This window comes from Coloeus monedula, assembly GCF_965178545.1.
Source record: "Coloeus monedula genome assembly, chromosome: 1".
NCBI classification, from domain to species: Eukaryota; Metazoa; Chordata; class Aves; order Passeriformes; family Corvidae; genus Coloeus; species Coloeus monedula.
The window spans coordinates 85,464,436-85,479,753 of record NC_138781.1 but is presented as its reverse complement, the minus strand read 5'-3'; the positions used below and the strand labels follow the sequence as shown (position 1 = coordinate 85,479,753).

The 15,318-nt window shown below is 39.3% G+C and overlaps 1 protein-coding gene across 2 annotated transcripts in view; it reads right to left on the bottom strand.

Annotated features, from left to right (window-relative positions):
- CTNND2 (catenin delta 2) overlaps positions 1 to 15,318 on the bottom strand; it is a gene marked incomplete at both ends in the record, with an annotated part of 531,585 nt that overhangs the window by 62,829 nt on the left and 453,438 nt on the right. Inside the window, one exon of one of the 2 annotated variants that reach the window (XM_082277797.1) lies at positions 6,209 to 6,359. In XM_082277797.1, the coding sequence (XP_082133923.1) occupies positions 6,209 to 6,359 (151 nt within the window). Of the gene's footprint in view, positions 1 to 6,208; positions 6,441 to 15,318 lie in introns of both variants that reach the window. The other variant, XM_082277798.1, reaches the window with a different exon arrangement.

The following is a 15,318-nucleotide window of genomic DNA, read 5'->3' as shown; positions in this document are numbered from 1 at the left end:
TTCTAACCTCTGTAACGACCAGGTCTGCTTGTCAGAAATGTGTTTCAGGAAACAGAGAGCAAAAAGCATTGTGCAAGTGGCTTAAGGCACATGAAAAGTCAACATCTCCTTGACACAAGGCTTTTACACTGCAATGGAAAAAATACTTGACATTTAAATATTTATCAGGTTAAATTCTCAGCTAACGTATTAATACAACACTAGAAACCAGGGAGTCCAGATGTTGCCATTCAGGTGGTACAAAATATCAACATTTAATTATTCTTTTACTAACTTTACTAACATCTTCGTCTTCATTGATACAGAGTAAGGAGCACAAGTTATTAGTGCATGACAATATGTTCAATTTTGTAAATCATCTTCCTCAACCTCTTGATGACAGCCTGTTCTCATTCAGGTATCTGCTTATTGTTTTGCACAGCTCAACTATCAAACACAAAAAATGAAGTGCAATAAAAATTGACACAAATTAAACAAACTGCAGGATACATTATGTCTTCACCTTCTTCTGAACAAATGCCTGATTAGTGCTTTCTGGCATCTTCTGCATTGCGAATTTATGTCAATTTAACATTCCAGTGACTAAGATACTATATAAGTCAATTAGAAATTCAATAAAAAAATTCAGTGTCTCTCACTGTCAGCAGATGCATGTGTGAGAAACTCAGAAATGCTCACATCCAAAAATAAGAGAAAGCTGCATGTGGGCACTCTAAAGTGGGATGAAAGCTGCATATTTAATTTAGTCATCTCCCAACACATCTCCCCACATTCCCTCTCAATGTACATTGATACTAGGACTTAGCTACTGTTCTTGTAACTACAAAACTGGGAACTCTTTTCACTTGGATTTATTACTAATCCTGAAACAAAATGCAACCATATTCAAGACAGTAGGACCCCATGTAGCTGTTTATACACCAGAAGAGCCATGTTCTGCTGTGAGAATGTAAATACTTGATTCTGATGCATTTTCAGCCTCACAGCTGAAAAGCAATCTTTCCAAGCATCGATATCACACTTTGAAATAACGTACTTGGCCTTTCTCTGAGTGCAAAACTGGGCAAGGTGACCTTGTGAGGTTACTTCCAACATGAATTATTCTGCAAATCTAACAATTCATTAGAGTTGTGAACTCCTGATATATCTTTCAGTCAAACTGTCTCAAGTTTAGCAATAAAACTTTGAAAAAAACACCAGGCATCCAAACAGACCCACATTGCTTATGAGATCACAAGACGTACACTGTCAATTTACACACTGCCTAGATTTTTTTCATCACTAAACAATGGTGATATGGTAATACAGGGTAAACTCCATTTTATCACATTTTAGATAAATCATTTGCTGTCAGTCTCTCAATCACCTATAATGGAGTCTACTATGGGTATCTTATATTAGACAATGAACTTTTAGACACCTAGCAAGAGTAAGCAGTTTCCAGCACCCATTAAGTAATAATTAATTAATATGCTATTGTTGACTTCTCTATATATAACTGCATTAACAACAGATGAATAGTGAAGAGAGGATAATTCAGCACTGACATGCAGCCCCCAACTCAGGAACAATTATTTTAAAATGACCCCTGCTACAGGCCCTGTTTCAAGACTTATTTCAAAACCTTGTGAAGGCAGAAGAAATTGTACCACTAACTTTACTTGTCCGAATCAAGCTTTTACAATGATAGCCACAAAAAGGATGTTTTAAGTTTTACAACACTTCAACTTATCCCATCAAACTCCAAAGAATCTAGAGCCCTGAATAGATTCTCTATATGTTTTGAGGGCTTAGATATGTCAGGACTTGTTTTCTACATAGTACATAGTCAACAAAAACCTTTAGGTGGAACTATCCCCTTGTTTTCCAAGGCTGAGTAATTAAAATACTACCAGTCTCTAAAAAAAACCAAAACCCTTTTATTTAACTGCAAAAATACAGACCAAGAGGCCAAGAGAAAGAATGGTGCTCTTCAATTACTAGTATAATATTCCTCTTAATCAACACTGACCCAGAATAGCATTAGAAACCACTGTCAGGATAAAATGAAAGGAACAGAAAGACTTGAAGCACAAAACTGTGCACTGAAGTTTTATATGTTTTACCTCCAGCTCTGCATTCTCTCCAAGGCCAAACTCTGTGGACTTACCACTAAACAGTACTAATACAAATTCCAAATCTTCCTTCAAGAGGACAAATCCTATATTGTACATATTCTGCTTTACATGAATAGTGACAAATTTCTCATCTGGGGCAGTTTGAAAAATCAGCTTAACTTTTCTGAAAGATCACCTACTGCACTTTAAAATGCCACAGTAATTGCCATTTAAAATAAAAGGTAAATGCTATGCATACACAAGAGCAAGGGAAATGCAAATTTTGGAGACAAAAATTTAAAAATTTCAGATGGATAGTCTGTACCTGCTTGTGCAGGTAGAATAACAAGTCACACAGTTTTCAATTAACTGTAAAATGCATAATCACTTTTGTTAAAAAGGTCATGGATAGTAGCAGAGAAGAAAATGCTGTCTTTCAGATAAAAGAAAGATGAATCTGGCTTGTTTCCCAGGACTGAATGGGGAATCCTGATTTGGAAAGCCTTCTCACACGCAGAGTGGGCAGAGGGAATAGCAGGAAGGGAGGCTGCTGCACCAGTGCTGGCTGGGAGACTCCTAAGGAAGAAAATAGAGTTCCTCTAAAGTAGGACACAAGTCTACTGTGTAGACTCAGGTAACCCAGAGAAAGTTCCCTAAAAGTCCAGAGAACTGTGTGGAAGGTGTTTGAATCAGAAAGCCACTGAAGGTTGCTGGGGCAGACTGCAAGGAAACAACTTATCCTGCAAAGATGCTGTTTACCAGAGACGGGATTCTCTGCCCCACCCAGCTGATCCAAGTTTCCTCCAATTAAAGAAAAGAAACTATATTAAGCTAGCAATTTCTGATACCATTTCAACAAAGTGTGGCTTTAGAGAATGAAAGTCTGTAGATGCACTCATTGTAGGGAAGACAGTGAGACAGCTCTGGTGTGAGGCGCTGGCATGACTGGCACTGCCAGGAGCAATAGGTCTGCAGGTAATCCTGAACTTAAAAACTGCATTCCCAGCAGAAAGAGAAAAATGTCATACTCTCAAACTAAGGCACCAATATAGCCCTGAGGAACACAGAAGGGTGGGTTTGTTATTCTACTTTCCCTTCCTTAACTTTTTTTTTCTGAGAGAAAGGGACAGATGACGAAGAGGGAAAGAACATGGGGATGACACAACTGCACAGAGGTCATCAACACAGCTTTTAGAGGACCTGTGGGATAAAAGTGATTTTATTCTGCCTAAGTGAACAGTCAAAAGCAAATGAAAGTCATTTTTGGTCAACTCAGTGGCATCTAGTGGGGCTGGGGAGAGAAGCTACTGGACCCATGGAGAAATTTAGCAGAGACAGAACCTGCTTCAAGGAAGGAGAAGATGCCTTCCAAAATGCCAAGCACATGAATAGAAGCAGAAAAATGTTGGGGTACCAGAAGGACATAGGGGTGCTGTGCAGCCTAGATCACTGAAACCAAGGAAGAAAAAAATAGGCAATATCAGTAGTGGATCTTTCCCTCAGCTTGGAGACAAAAAAGGCTGAGATACCTTTCACTTGGGTGCTTCTTGGGAAGCAACAAAGACTGTGTACTATTTTATGCAGACAAGGGTCCTGAAGTCAAGTGAAAATTAATGTGGTCTAACCTGTAACCAGGAATGCACCTGGGCAGTGTGTTCAAGGAGGAAGACTGGGTGCTGCATTACCTATTCCAGTACTAAGTAGGCCAGATTTACCATGTTTTGAGCGCAGCTTAATTTTGGGAAGGAGAAAGATGAATATGTCCTCTGTCTCAGCCAAGGGACACATGACACATTGCAAAAGCAACGAAGAAGGAGAAAAAAGAGGGTCCTTTTAAAGACATGGAGCATGCCAGAAATGAAACCCAGGACAAGACCTCACTATAAATGAAGAAAATGTTGCTATGGGGATGGCTCAGATAAATTATAAGAGAAGCCTTGCACCAACCTTTAGCAATATGACAACACAGCTGACAGATCTGTGTGAAAAACGAAACAGATTGGTCAATTCAATGAAGTCTGGAATGAAACTTCTGGCCATTTGAGAAAGAGGTCTTTTTGCTTGTTTTGTAGCTCAGTACAGGTGAGTCTGGATTTTAGCAAGCTTTCTGATATATTTTCCAGGTGCCTTAAAACTGATTTATGGGCTGCTTGGCAGCAGCAGAATTAAATACATCATTCTCTGGCACATTTCAGTAAAAAAATGTCAGCTGGGAATGGAACGACAGCACCACTGAAAAGAAAGCTTTATAAAGGCATTAAAAAACCCCCAACCAACTCAATTCTAGCTATGTAACTTTACTATATATACAGTTGGAAAATTCTTCTTTAAAAAAGGTTATCTTATGGGGGAAATTCCAGCTTGTGAGGTAGAGTTTGTCACCACAAGAACCTGATGCACAAACAAAAATCAGAAAGAGAAAAGATAAATAGCATGTCGTTTCTGCTGAGGCAGAAGGATGCTTGAGGAACTACCCTGATAAAGCAAGCCCCTTTTGAGGCTTTCTTTGCACACCAACAGCTAAGGCATCCTGCAATACATGGAAGTGCCATATCACAAAAATGGATGGACTACAACACGAGTTGAAATCCTTGACCGCTGCTGATGTTTAGCATTTCTAAAAATCAGCTCCATGAGAGGCCCTATTTGCTAAAAAGTACTCGAGAACAAGAGCAGTAATGACCGCTATTACTGCTTGTTTGAAGTTCAGTGATGAAAGCCAAAGAAATGAAAATACAAAGATCACAGCTGAAATGGTTCAAGAATTATAATCATAACTCCCCTGTCATATTGGCATGTTTGGGCTGTTTTTGAGCTACAGCAAATTACCACTGCAATTATGAAGTACAAATTCTCGGAATAACCCTACAAATAATATAAATCAGAGCATCACTCTATAGCTGTTATTAGTTGGCTACATAAATAAATATATTAGGTTATTATTTTCAACACTGTTCCCACCTTTTTAAAATTTATCTTTGCTTTTATCATGTGTCCTTTAAGAATTTAATAAAATATTAAAATGTTCAGGCTGTGTAAATTTACTATCCATGATTTGCCCAGTATTTTGAATGCCACATCAGATTAAGTCAGTTCAATTTTACATGTATAGTCTTACATTCCTAAATTAAATTTGCAGATTTGGGAACATTAGTACAGTGAGACACTCCTTCCAATATGAGAGGAGTGATTGCCTTGTTTTAACAACTTGCAGAGCGCTGCTGTAATGAAGCATTAACCCTAAGATTGCACTGGATACAAACAATAAGCATTATGATCACAGTATCTGTTTGTATAATTCTGTAATTAAAAGCAGGGAAGAGATATGCTGCAATGATAACAAATCAACAAGTTAGGAAAAATTAACAGAAAATATGCTCTTAATGTACAGAAGTAGAAATAATTTTGTCACGATAATTGAAATAGTTAAAAATCAAGGAAGTGCTTATTTTTCAAAGACAGAACATGAAAGTAAAAGCTCAACGGTGTTTAGATGAATTTCAGCTAAAGAAACCCACCAAAAGCCTAAATTAAGAAATGTCCAATCCCCCAAGATGTGTGCTTACCATATGACCAGAATTCAGAGACAATAATGATTACACAAATTATTGTCCTTTTCCTTAACTGCGGATTTGTTTGTGAAGCACGAGTCTCCCAGTTCTCTTGCTGGAGCTACTAATCTGTCCAGTAAATTCCTGTAACCATCTTAAAATTTTTATAACTTGTTATTTCATGACTCCAAAGTTACTTGCAATAGGTAATCTGAGGATCAGGAGCAGGTGCTCTGCTTAGATCCTTGATCTGGAAGATGCAAGTGCTACTGCCAGCCTAGGAATGAAGTGTTGAAGCAGAACAAAGCCATTGCTTCTCTTACAGAGATTACAGAAAGAGAGATCAGGAAACATTGCATGATGTTTAATTAATTTAACAATTTCTTGATATATACTGGCAAGCTGTCACATAAAATCTGAATATGACACACTAGAGAAAAAATTTAAAGAAACTGTTCTAGAAATGTGAGAATAGTTTTCATTGTGCTCATTCTGCCGCAAACTGAAAAAAAAAAAATCCCCAAACCCACAGTATATATAGATTGTTTGGAAAGAACATACCTATTAACTCTTTATTTCTGACATCTAAGGCCATGTTTCGCAAAGCTGTAGCGACTGCACAAACCACCCGGTCATTGTCTATCCGGAGCAGTTCCACCAGTATTGGCAATCCTTTCTCTTTGCGGACGGCAGCGCGGATGTACACTGACCACTGCAAAGACACGAGGGAGACAGAGTGGGAACAAAGTGAGGAATCCACCACAGCCAGAGAGGCAGCTGAGCTTGCAACAGAGTAAGGGGTAACAGAAGCATTTGGATGCAAAACTCAATAGAATGGAAATAATTGCATTGATGATCCTAGGCGACCACTTGATTTGGCAATCTGCACTCATTTTTTTTAATGGTGACAGAGAAATTAAATGATGAATTGACTTCAATCCCAGCACACCCGGTTACATTTTCACAGCCCAAATCTGCAGACGACGTACTTTCATCAGCATTTTGTATGCAACACCTAATGATGCTTGTTTACTGCTAAACCAACAACATTTATTCTACAAAATATGTACTACAAAGCAAGCTCAAGAGGTCTGAGTATTTCTTTTTTGTTACCATAAGAATTATTCAGTCTACAAACATGAAAACACTATTATCATTTCTCTTGTGATTGTTAACTTGTTCAGAAGGAAAACTGAGGACAACTATATGCCTGGTTTTGGCACCTGTAGTGATCCTAACTGGAATACTATTGTACACTGAAGTGTTAGAGATTCCCTCAAGAGCTGACCTGAGGGTGGTGCAGGCCTGTGCAGTGCCTGGCTGCAGCTATCACGTGGCTGCACGATAAACCCAGTGGCTGATTCTATCAGAGAAGCCCGAAGGCATCTCCCACTTGACAGCTGGTCATGACACCACTGGCATGGCCTTGTCTTTGCATCAAAGCGAGCAGTATGTTCTCATGTAAACATCCTTTTAATTTGACAGCAGAAATGATGAATAGAGTTGTTTACTTCTAAGCAATCCTTTAGGAGCTCTAAAGATTATCATGCCAGCAAATAAAGGATCTGTGCAGTGTGCTGTGAGTAGGAGGTCCAGCCAGTGCTGCACAACTTGGGGTTCCCAGCACATGAAGGGGTGAAAGATCAGGTCTGCTACCCTCTTTTCCATTCTGCTGTTATCTCCAGCAGTTGCAAAACATGTAAACAAGACAGCAACTGTGCCCTTGTGGGTTTAAAGCATATGGGTATTGCCAAAGTTAAGATGTTTGGACACCTGCAGGATTTACAGGTCTCCTCAGCATAGCCCACTTCAAAACACGCCGTCCCTAGGCATACATTCCTTTCACTTCATGATCTCTTTGCTGGAATTTTCATGAAGTTCACATTCATGCTTCTTGTACTGACAGTTGAAAGGAAATTATTGAAGCAGAGCGTCTCCCTCCTTTCACAGTGCTATGGCATGGATGCTTATCTTGCCATTGTACCTGGAAGGTGAAGACAAGTTCTGGAAGGCCTTTGCTTTTGAAGTATTTAAAATATTTTGGAAACTAGAATGATAAGCCTTAGGATTTTCTGATCCAGATGGCCCTTCCCTTTTGACAAAGACATCCCACTGTAAAGAATAATTACATTGCAACAGCATTACTCCATAGCCAGACAGAGTAAAAACAAAAAAAGGTCAGCACATTCACTGTCAGCAGACCAAGCTTAACCCCTGCATAGGGCCTCTACCACAGCTCAAGTGCTCACTTTAAAAGCATCTGTTTATATAATAGATACATGCTCTGAATAGCAAAAACCAGAATATATATTTATGATAAGAACAGTAGATATGGAGATAGACAAGAACTACAATGCTGCAATGTCTGGAGTGCCAATTCATTCCAGATCATATAATTCAGGGGAAATTGTGAAAAAGGAAAAGAAACCAGCATTTAAAGAACTTTTTTTTTTTATTAATTCTCCTCTGTAGTAACTATGCATAACAAAAGCTAGTTGGCTGGACTTTGCTGTAGATGAAAGTGATAATGGTTATGATAAGCTTCCTAGTCAGTTAAGTGGCACAAGGGGTTCTCAGCATCCCTGAGCACAAAAATGTGTCTGAAGCGTAACTGTGCTGTCATTTTGTGCAGCAAAGCAAACAGTTTAGGGGAGACAAGTGGTAGCAGGACTCTTGGTTGATCTTATTTTATGCTCTCTCCTCCAGTCTCTTTTCTAGAACCAGTGTATAGGATGATCATCAGATAAAAAACTAAATCAGATCTTAAGGATCTATGAGTTTAACAGGAAATATTTTCTGAAAAATAGTTTCTTTCCTATACCTTGATTGTAATGGGATATTCGATATAAAGGATGCTATGAAAACAACTAACAAATCATCCTAACCTTCCTGGTTTAATAAATACGTATTTACCTGCCAGTTAGATGCATTCTCACCTGCAGCTGGGAAATGTACAATACTTCTTTGCACTTAAAAAATGCTGTATTTTGTACATCTCTCCCAGGGGAAGCATCTGTTGTGTCTGCTGTGATTACAAGGTGACTGCCAGCGTGAGAGTTCAAGGTAGCAGTGAGAATATTTTGAGAAAGAAGTGAGCCTGTCTGGTTGAGGTGAGAGTTCAAGCTAGCTGAGAGTGTTCTGAAAGATGCTGTTGTTCATTGCAGAAGCACATCACAGATGTAGCATCTCCAAAATGGACTACATGGGGAATCAGTGGGGGTGTTTGTTTTGAGAGAAAAAAGCTTATCTATGTCTATTCAATACCAGAGAGAATCGAAAATGATCCTTTAGATTATACACTATGTTTTAAAAACCTCCATACTAAAATCTCAGTAAACAGTTTTCCTTTGATTTTTTTTCAGTCAGCTACCAAGGGAAACACAAGCACTTGTTTCATAAAGCCAGGTTTACAACAGATTTCTTGGGATGTAGTATTTTCATCATCCATTCCAACCCAAAAGTTTAAAAGAAACAAATTAGGGAACGTTTTCCTTTTAACCCTAGGAAGAGTAGGAGACATTGTCGGAGAAAGACTGAAATAACTCAGTATGAAAAATATAAACCTCCTTCCTGAATAAATGACATGTAAGCTTTCAGGATCTGTAATGAACCAATTAATTTGATCACAACAGTAAAAAATACAGCTCCAAAGCTTTCACAGGGGAAAGAGCCAGATATAATGTTTTACAGATGCACATATGCACACATACATATAAAACAATGGGAGGAGAAGTACAGAAAAGTATGTACAAAACCTCTCCTCTCCCCAGTGTACTCCTCTCCCTCCCAAGCTGTCTTTTTCCAGAGGATGTCATCCACTTTGGGAAATGTTCATAGACTCCTCAATGTGTGATTTGCTATCATTTCATTTGCTGTTTCAAGTCATGAACCTTAGGCAGAAAGAGAGAAATGCTTTTAATCGTTTCAACAATCTCTGGAGAACTTTCCATGTGGAAAGTGGTATGAACTGTCTGGTTCTCTTTCCTTAAGCTGCCAATTAAGACAAGTCTCTGCAAGCAATTACACTGCACCGTGTGGATTTCAGGAAAGCTCAAACTGAGATGCCTCAAAAGGCTATTTCATTCTTGCAGAGAATGGAGAAATTGATTCGGTCTTGTGTATACTGATGATCCTTCTGTTTGCCTAAAGCCATTGTGGAATGCACCTGCATTTCCACATTGTGGGTCAATTGCTAATACAAGCTCAGTGAAGTATAAAAGCAAAGAGATGAAAAATCATAAAAGAGAAAGGAGACAAAGGGTTTGTTGCCTATCAGTAAGTAAATGAGGCACTCTGCCAATACACTTAATCATCCTGTTGCTGCACAAATCAGTGGCAGTGTCAACGATCAAATAACTGTTCAGTTTGTAAAGCAAAAGCATTCCTGTGGGGACAGCAAACACTTTGGTGGGAACAAGCAGCTAGAAAATAAAATAAAATCATTATTCTTGCATCAGATTGAGGCTAAATTATCAGAGACAAGCACAGGAGCCACAATCTGTGCATGAATACACTTTACCAATAATGGAATTCAGGGGGAATAACTACTATACATCACTTTGAAGGTACATAGTAGAGCTCTATGTCCACTTTCATTAGTAGCTCCCTTTTTATTTTTATCACAGTAATTAGGTAGAAAAATACAGTAACCCTGAAAATTATTTTTATGTTTGCTAGCTATTATTATAAAGGACTATTACCAGAGGCGAATGCCTCTAGGGATTAAGATTATACAAGGCTGAAACTCAAGAAAAGAGTAATTTATCTAGATAACACTTGTATTTTTCAGAAAAATTAAAAAGCATTTAGTCAGTTAACTCCTTTTAGTGTTTCATATGGTTTTCTTTATCCCCCTATGAAGCAGCAACACAGGAGACCAAACTGAACAATGAAGACATTTCCATCATAAAATGAAAAAAAAAAAAACCTACCAAAATAAATCCCACCCCCAAAATGCAAGAAATAAGAACAACTGTAAACACTTGACGTTTTGAATGGATTCGCTTTCCTGCCATTGACATCAGTGTTCCCGAGGTAGCCGCAGAATATTTCATCAGATACTTCAGCTTTGACTAGAATTATCACTGTATTGGTACAGCTCAACACTGTGACCCAAAGACTGTTGGGTTACTGAATATTAAAGGCAACTGATGAGACGTAAACTACAACATGAAAGCTAAATCAGGGCACCAGGCATGACAAAGCAAACTAAATTACCAAGAGTACCAGGAAGATTAGAGAGACTTGAGGTCTGCTAGGAGAAGTTTAGAAAGAGTCCAGGCTAACAGTAGTAAAATTGCAGACCATGGAAGAGAACTGCATGTTGAATAATCAAAGATCAATGAGTAGTCAAAGATTAATGTTCCTCTCTGTTCGGACTCAATGTAATATACCTATCAGGAAAAAAAGAAAGTATTTTTACATTCTAAAAATACAGATCTACTTTACTCAAATAACTCTATTGGGATCCCTAAGAAGTCATGTGACCTGACAGAGAGCAAAGCTCTGAAATCCTGGTCATCTTTCTGCAGTTTCTGAAGAGAGCAGAAAGAGAGTTCCCAAGGACTTTCTGCCCCTTGACTGCAGTGTTCTGTTCTCAGAAATGATCCTATCTGGTAGCCTACCAGCAAGTTCTCTACATCTTTGTGTCAGGACAAGAGAAAAGTATTAGCTGGTTACTCTTCTCTTGCTCCACAACCTTAGTCAAGCTTAAAGAGAAAGAAAAAAAATCCAGTGGGTAAAGATACAAAGTTAAATAAATAAATGAGAGAAAAAGAAAACAGTGTTAACAGAAGTTATCGTAAACAGGAAGGTAAAACTGATAAGGAACTGCCCTTGCATCTCATCATTCTTGTTCTGCAGTAACAGTAGGTACTGCATATCCAAAATGATCTGAGAACTTTTACAATCAGTTTTCCAAACACTGTAACTTATATAATTAAGAAAAAAAAAACTTTGGGAAAAAAGTGACACATCTCATGGGAAGCAAACTGCTTATAGTAAGGGATCACTTTGAGCATGAAGCCACCATGAGCTACTGTGCTCCCATTTCACATACGGATGTCCATGCTTATTTCCTCATGATGTCCGTGATACAAGTGCTTGCAGCAGCAGATCTTGCTTCTTGAATATTGTCCTGTCCCTCCAATTTTGTCTTCTGTCCTATACAGCCAATATATTTTCCCTCAACAACTGATGCTCATCTATGAGGTGTTTCTATGCAGGTAAGAATTCCTGACAGAATAAAGCATTGGTTATTTAAAAAGTCTGCCTTTGTTGACTACATAGTATGTTACAAGTGGTCTTCTGCATCCTGCCACAGAAAGATTCATAATATTACTATTTTGGAGAAAATGAAAATAAGCTCTTTCACTGTAATCCAGAAAAACTTTCTCCTGGAACAGCCTGATGAAACTCCAAAAGGTTAATACATAAACAACTGGAGTCATCAGAAAAGTCTGACAAGGAACCCACTGTATGTCCTTGCCTGATGAGAGAAGATTGATAAGCTAGATGTCTGCTGCTTTAGAAAATAATTACTCATTATCTTCAAGTGTCTGGATGGTAAGGAGCTTGAAACTCTTACTCATACTACTCTTTGAAGCAGCTGCACTGACCTTGTGTCTAAATTGGTCCCTTTTATGTTTTTAGTTTCTTTATCTAACAATTTACCTAATGGAGCTGTTGCTCCCATGAGTCAGATTTCTCTAGCATGGAATTAACAAAATAAATGCCGTTGCTTGTCTAAGGAACAAAGACCAAGATAGCACCTAGCCTATTGCAAGAGATCAGACCAATGACCCATAGACCCCATTCACATGGGTATTGTACCTGTACATTAGGGATCAAAGGCAGGGATATTCCGTTGTCTAACCAAAGAGCCTCCTCATTCCCTGCTGAGCATGACCAAACATGGAACGGAATGGACAGGAGCTAGAAAAACCAGCCAAGGAATGCTACAGTCCCAGGAGACTGATACTGACTTCAACAGAGCAGCACTTGTTCCTCACGTTACAGAGCCAAAGGATAAGAAAGGAGGAGGGTCATTAGAACTGCTACCTTGGACTTGCAGAGGCCAAACTCTGGGCTGTGTAGGAGACTGATTCACAGAGTCCCTTGGGAGACAGTACTGAAGGGCAAAGAAGTCCAGGAAGGCTAGACAGTCTTCAAGTAGAAAATCTTAAAAGCTTGTTTCTGTTGTTGACAGGAACAAGTCATCCCTATATGTTGAAAGATGAGCTGGTGGAGAAGGCCACTGGCCTGGCTGAACAAAGAGCTTTGCTGGAGTTCAGGAAAAGACAAGGAGAGTTTTTACCTGCCCTTTGGAAGAAGGGAGCTCAGGAGGACTATTACACAGATGTTTTGAGGCTTCAGGGAGAAAATCAGAAGGGCCAAAGCCCAGCTAGAACTTAATCTGGCTACTACTATATAAGACAACAAAAATGTTTCTATAAATACAGCAGCAACAAAAAGAAGGCTAGGGAGACTCTCAATCCTGTATTGGATGCAGGGGGAACATAGTGACAGGGGATGAGGAAAAGGCAGAGGCACCTAATGCCTCCTGCACTGCCTGGAAAATGGCCCAGCAGAAAAGGACCTGGGGCTGCTGGTTGACAGCAACTGAACAGGAGCCAGCTGTGCCCAGGTGGCCAAGAAGGTCAAAGGCATCCTGGCCTGTATCAGCAACAGTGTAGAAAAGGAAGTTGGCCATCCTGTCATTAAAGCAGATGAGGGAAGTTCATAAAGCCTGTTAAGTAACTGAGACAGAAGACTGAGTGCACAGAAGGGACTAAGCAAGGCCCAGGGCAGGTGTGCTACCTGTTCCAATGTAAGCCATTGTCTTGCCAGAAGAAATATAGCAAATCTTGTTTCTTGGTTTTAAAAGACAGGTATTGCCTATGTAAGTTATGATAGTTTTCTGGTTTTTTTTCTGAAGGATCATAAAAATGAAGGGTTTTTTAAGGTATTTTTAAGGGTTTGACAAAGCTAAGGAAATTCTACTTGTGGTGACAACACTGTGTTATCAACTGCAAGTAATAGAAAAGGTAATATTGTAGGACCAGAGGCAATGGGCGATAACTGAAACAGGACTTTTGCAGAACAACAGGAATTGCTTTTTCACTTGTGAGGGGGACTGAGCACTTGTACAGGTTGCCCAGAGAAGTTCTAGAGTCTCCACCCTTGGAGACATTCAGAGAACCATCTGGACATGGTCCTAGGCAACTGCCTCTAGGTGGCCTTGCTTAAGCAGGGGGTTGGACCAGATGACCTCCAGAGGTCCCTGCCAACCTCGGCTCTTTCGCAATTCTTTGAGTTCAGGGCAACAGGTCTGGCAATACTGCAGTGAGGTCTGGCAGACAAACTGACAGCAGCCTAAATTCAGCTGTCAGATACATAACAGACAGACACAGTAATAAGCAGATATCCTAATATTTCCTTTCCTCCTGAGAGGGTAATTTTATTCAGAAGGGACATAACCTTGGATGCTTCACATTGTTAACTTGAGGACATTTTGCATATAACTTTTTACAGGCTCGGGAGAGTTAATGAGTTAATAGCCGATTGACCAAGGTGAAAACTAAACAGAACTTGCCAGTTTTATTTTCACCATCTGAGGAAAAGTACTAGTGCCAGACTACATATAAAAAGACCATCTTTTACAGGATGACTCTTGCAATTTTAAACCATGTAGTTTTTTCAATCCAAGGCATTAAAATAAAAAATTATATGAGGTTGCAGAAAGAACTTCTGGTTTGAAGTGTTATAGTGGGAGAGATTTCTTAATAAGCAGGCAATTGTCTTCAGAATACAGCTGAGGGAGTCAGAAAGTCTCCTTTTTTTTTTATTCTACATTTTTGCACCAATTTGGTTAAACACAAATTAAGTGGCAAAGAAAAATAACAGAGCTCCCAGTGAAAGTCAATACCTAATGGGAAATAAAGAGTTTGCACTGCTTCCAAAGGCATGTCTCTAACCTTATTTGTTCAGGGGAAACTCCAGCTAAGATTGATGAGGAAAGTGTTACCCTAGGTTTTTTTATTTCATATTTCTAAGCAGCTTTAATATTCAAGTTCACATTAAATGTAATTACAAAAAGTCTATTCTTTGAAAAAAAAATCTTAGCGTGGCAGTGAGATGAAGCAAAGCCAAACCCAATGGCCATGCTTTTCACGTGCTGCTCCTTCTGTCTGCAGGATGTTTAGGACACCATGAAATTACCAAGGTTAAGACTCGATGGGATAAAATGTTTTGGGAAGCAATGACTTCTCTAAAAGAGAAACCCTCCCAGCCCCAGGGAGCAGCTGAGCTCTGCACAAGGTGGTAGGTGGGTGCAGATCCAGTGCTGACAAACTGCCCCACTGCTGTCAGGTAGCAGCACTGTGCTTGGAGTGTGTACTAATGGCAGCCACCAACCCTGTCAGGAGGGGAGCATGCAGTGACCTCCTGCTGATGTCACAGGTCACTGTGCAAGGCAGCAGTTAGACCTTAAGCAAAGTGGTACCCTGGCAGCGATACGGAAAATGTTAATTTGCCCAGTCTTTCCAAAAGACTTACATATTTGGCTGTCTCCATAGATATTACTCCAGAAGGGCCATTCCTATTTTTCATAGATGCATCAAGTAAGCACACGAATAAAAAAAAGAGATCGCTCTGAGGACATACACGTAATT